General features: G+C 37.6%; 1 protein-coding gene across 1 annotated transcript; it reads right to left on the reverse strand.

Annotated features, from left to right (window-relative positions):
• Nucleotides 1-2,003: 2,003 nt before the first annotated feature.
• On the reverse strand, nt 2,004-3,622 carry LOC117526236 (homeobox protein MSH-C-like). Its single transcript, XM_034188288.1, has 2 exons — nt 2,943-3,622; nt 2,004-2,462 (listed from the first exon to the last, which is right to left on the reverse strand). The coding sequence occupies exons 1-2, from the start codon at nt 3,346-3,348 to the stop codon at nt 2,050-2,052; spliced, it is 819 nt and encodes a 272-aa protein (XP_034044179.1). The 5' UTR covers nt 3,349-3,622; the 3' UTR covers nt 2,004-2,049.
• Nucleotides 3,623-4,758: the final 1,136 nt, after the last annotated feature.

Genomic DNA, 4,758 nt, shown 5'->3' on the forward strand with positions numbered 1-4,758 from the left:
AATAATAATAATAATAATAATAATAATAATAATAATAGTAATATTTAGAAGATACAACAAGCAATTTTATAGGGTGTGTGTGATGTAAAAACTGCACAGTTTGATAAGTGATTAATCACAAGTTTAGACTGTAGGTCATATGCACAACAAAAAAGCAAAAGCATAATAATAATAATAATAATAATAATAATAATAATAATAATATCATTTAGAAGATACAACAAGCAATTTTTATAGGCTGTGAGTGAGACATAAAAACTGCACAATTTGATTTTATGCGATTAATCACAAGTTTAGACTAAAGCAAAAGTATAATAATAATAATAATAATATCATTTAGAAGATACAACAAGCAATTTTTATAGGCTGTGAGTGAGACATAAAAACGGCACAATTTGATTTTATGTGATTAATCACAAGTTTAGACTAAAGCAAAAGTATAATAATAATAATAATAATAATAATAATAATATTTAGAAGATGCATCAAGCAATTTTATAGGCTGTGTGTGAGATGCAGAACTGCAGTTTGATATTATGCGATTAATCAGACTGTAGGTCATCTGCACAACAAAAAAGCAAAAGCATAATAATAATAATAATAATAATAATAATAATAATAATAATAATATCATTTAGAATATACAACAAGCAATTGTTATAGGCTGTGAGTAAGACATTAAAACTGCACAATTTGATTTTATGTGATTAATCACAAGTTTAGACTAAAGCAAAAGTATAATAATAATAATAATAATAATAATAATAATAATAATATTTAGAAGATGCATCAAGCAATTTTATAGGCTGTGTGTGAGATGCAGAACTGCAGTTTGATATTATGCGATTAATCAGACTGTAGGTCATCTGCACAACAAAAAAGCAAAAGCATAATAATAATAATAATAATAATAATATCATTTAGAATATACAACAAGCAATTGTTATAGGCTGTGAGTGAGACATTAAAACTGCACAATTTGATTTTATGCGATTAATCACAAGTTTAGACTAAAACAAAAGTATACTACTACTACTACTACTAATAATAATATTTAGAAGATACATCAAGCAATTTTTATAGGCTGTGGGTGAGATGCAAAACTGTACAGTTTGATATTAAGCGATTCATCATAAGTTTAGATATAGGTCATTTGCACAACAAAAAGCAAAAGTATAATAATAACAATATAATAATAATAATAGTAGTAGTAGAAATTGTTGTAATGAATAACGATCCACACAGTTGTTGTATGATGTTTATTTATTGAAAAAAATCACTTTTTTTTACAAGTAACTGAAGATTTACATAGTATGCTGTATGTACACAGTACAGATACAACGATATTCAATAAATACCACTTTCCTCCTGCATTTCCGAGTTTTATGAACACTACAGATTTTATTTACATTTACAGCAATATTTTTCCCAAAAAAAAGTATTATTCCCATGAAGGCCACTTTGAGAGAGTAAAAAAAAATGACCAAACACGGGTGTTTTTAAAAATAGAATTGTAATCCTTTTAATATACTGTCCGAAATTGTTGTTTAAAAAAGTCATATTCAGACACAGTTATGGTGGGAAAATAGTTTTTATAAACTCAACTATTACTGACAGTGAAGAGAAATACTTCAAGTGATACCAAAGAGCCCACACGGGTCCGAAGGCACTGGGAAGGTTTAAGTACTTTTCTGTGGCTTTGAAACTTTTTCCCCCCTTTGCTTCAGTAGATTATTTCATTCTAGTCATGACACACACAGGGGTGGATTTTAAATGAAATAGTTAAGGCATGTTGTTAAGAAAACCTTACATTTGAAACGTTCCCAAATTAAGTTCACAGTCCGTAGCGCTGCGCAAATAATGAACTTGCGCGTCCATTATCACACAAATATGCCCTAAATTTAAAATGTTTTGTCTGTCAGTTTAAAGTGATTTAAACTCCAGAATTAAACAAGAAAAAAATCCCCCCCCCCCCCCCCCCCCACACACACACACACACACTTTCAAAGCGCATCATCCATATTAAGTGAAGTACATCATACAGTAATACTAAGATAAATAGTACATCCCATAGGTGACTGGTCCACTAAACAGTCCAGGGACCGGAAGAGTGGGTCTGGGGAAGGCGTTTGAGGGCCCCCACGTTGGTGACCCCATATGCGCTCCGAGGGGGAACGGCAGCGCGAAGGCGGGCAGAACGGGTTTGGAGGCCAGTTTAAACTTTTCCAACTCGGCTTCCTGCAGTCTCTTCGCCTTGGCCCTCCTGTTTTGGAACCAGATTTTGACCTGAGTCTCAGTCAGGTTGAGAGAGTTGGAGAACTCGGCCCTCTCGGCGATGGACAGGTACTGCTTCTGACGAAACTTGCGCTCGAGGGCGAGCAGCTGCGAGGTAGTGAACGGCGTGCGAGGTTTCCTGTTGTTTTTGTGTTTCCGTAAAGTACACTGAGTTGGACTTGAGCTGCCTGTTGGATAAATAAGAGAAAGACAGACAGAGAGACAGAGACGGAAAGAAAAAACAACAGAAAAGGTTAGATCAAAGCATACCACGTGAGATTTTTCAAGATAAAACAATAGAACAAAAGAAATAAGTCAAATAAGAAGCAGCTGTTTTCTAATCAGGCTGATGTAAAGAAATATTCTAATCGATATATGCGTAAGATATCTGTGGAAAAAAAAATCTGGCAAATGTGCAGCAAAACCGAAGCTTAGCACAAGTTGTATAAAAAAAATCAAAACGCAAGAGTTAAATTTACGCGCATCCTGTGCGTTCATTATTATTATTATTATAATTTTGTTTTGTTTGACACAGTAATAAAGGAACTAAGGCAGATTAGTCTAAAAAGCGTTTTGATTACTCGGAGAAAACTATGACTAAATACAGGCTCTCTCTGAGGTTTTGTTCACCAAAACTTTTCCAAGACTGCGCAGAGGGTCGGACTTACGAGAAGGAGTAGAAAACGACGGCGTCTGGTACCAAGTGCTCTGGTCTTTTTCAGAAAATTGCGGACTGTCCTCCCTGGGACCGCTGGGAACAACACTCTGTGCGCTCTCCGGGGAAACTTTCCTCTCCGCGTAAAAAGTCCTTGGTGCGAACTGCGCAGCGCTCGGCGCCGCCGCCGCGGGCTTCGGCAGCGCCGCGGCTAAATCTGAGGGAGGATAAGAAGTCCGACAGGTGGTTTTCTTGGAAATAAGCGATTCGACGCTGAAGGGGAGGCTGCTCCGCTGGAGTTTATATCCTTTCTCGGTCGTCATGTCTTTTGGTTGCACATCCTCGCCCTCCGTGTCCGTCTCTTCTTTCTGATGGAGCAGTGTGGCGTCGTGGGGCTGCGGCCCCTGTTCAGGATTCATCTTTACGACACAGGATGAGGCCCTGCACGTCCGTCTGGCCCGCTCAGTGGACTGGAGATGGTTATGTTAGTGTACAGTGTCCAGTGCGTCTCTGCGCTGTCGGCGCTGCCCAAGAACTTTTACGCACAGGCCGGTGTCGTCTATAAAAGGGCAGGGGCTGTTCCCCCACCCGGTTTCCACCAATCAGATCGTCTATTTGGCCTCGTGACGCGTCACAGCGTGGTTTTGATAGGCCCACTGCCTTCCAAGTGCGCATCACGAGGCCTGCGAGAAGAGAAGTTAATCATACAGACCCCATACGGCGCGCAGTTATTGATGCGTCTTCGAAAGTGGCTTAGCACCATTTAGCGCAACCAGTGGGGTGGACTCTGCTGACCACTTCCAGCTATCAGTACCACCAGATGAAGATCTTCTACTGTAGAACTGGGCAGAACTTGCAGAATCACACATTATCAAAGTTATGCATTTAAAAAAAAATCATCTAGAGTTCAAATGTAAAACAGCATTCCATAAATATATTTTTTTCTAAATAACAACAACAATAATAAAAAAAGATTAAAACAATTCAAATTAAACTGGGTGAGGAAAATATGCACAACCAGGATGGAAATTGATTGGTTGAGTGTTGGTCACACAGCATTACAGCAATTTAAGGCCTGTCATGAGCTCTTCTCTGCTCACAATAGCCTCGGTTGAGAAGCAACAGGCGTTTTCTTTCTGCAGGTCATACTATTTAATACGCCAGACAAGTTGTGTTTTGCGAGGCGCCAGGCTCGGCAGGATCAAAAAGGAAGATACCTCAGGGAGAAAAAGCCAACAGTTAACTCCACTTAACCAATTGTCCTCCAAATATTTCATAGTCCACTGCATGTAGCTGGGAGGAAGAAAGCTCTCACGGTTAACCGTTTCACGTCTACCACGGGAAGACTTTTCTGCATTTCTCTCTATTTTTAATCAGATAAAGACAGCACTCTGAACCAGTCTCTGAAATTGAAAATGCCAGTTTCTGATTATCTTAAACCAAATGAAGATGTTGTTTGAACTTAAGTTACACTGTAAAAAAAAATAGTTGAGAATACTTCAAATTTGCAGGCAACAGTCTGCAATAAGACTTTTATGTTGTGCCGATGATGAACTATATGCTATAACATATATTTCATCATTGGCACAACATAAAAGTCTTAGTGCAGACTGTTGTCTGCAAATCTGAAGTATTCTCAACTATTTTTTTACAGTGTAGCAAGTTATATAAACTCTAACTTACAAACGTAAGTTCAAGCAACTTAATTCATTCAGGTTTTGCAAATTGTAACATTTTTTTAAGTTGGTTCAATTATTCTCTTTTTTTCAGTGTGTAAATACACTGTGACTTCTGTGTGACTTCATTATGAAGTCAGTCATGCTAATAAA

The sequence above is a fragment of the Thalassophryne amazonica genome, chromosome 15, assembly GCF_902500255.1.
Source record: "Thalassophryne amazonica chromosome 15, fThaAma1.1, whole genome shotgun sequence".
Taxonomy (NCBI): domain Eukaryota; kingdom Metazoa; phylum Chordata; class Actinopteri; order Batrachoidiformes; family Batrachoididae; genus Thalassophryne; species Thalassophryne amazonica.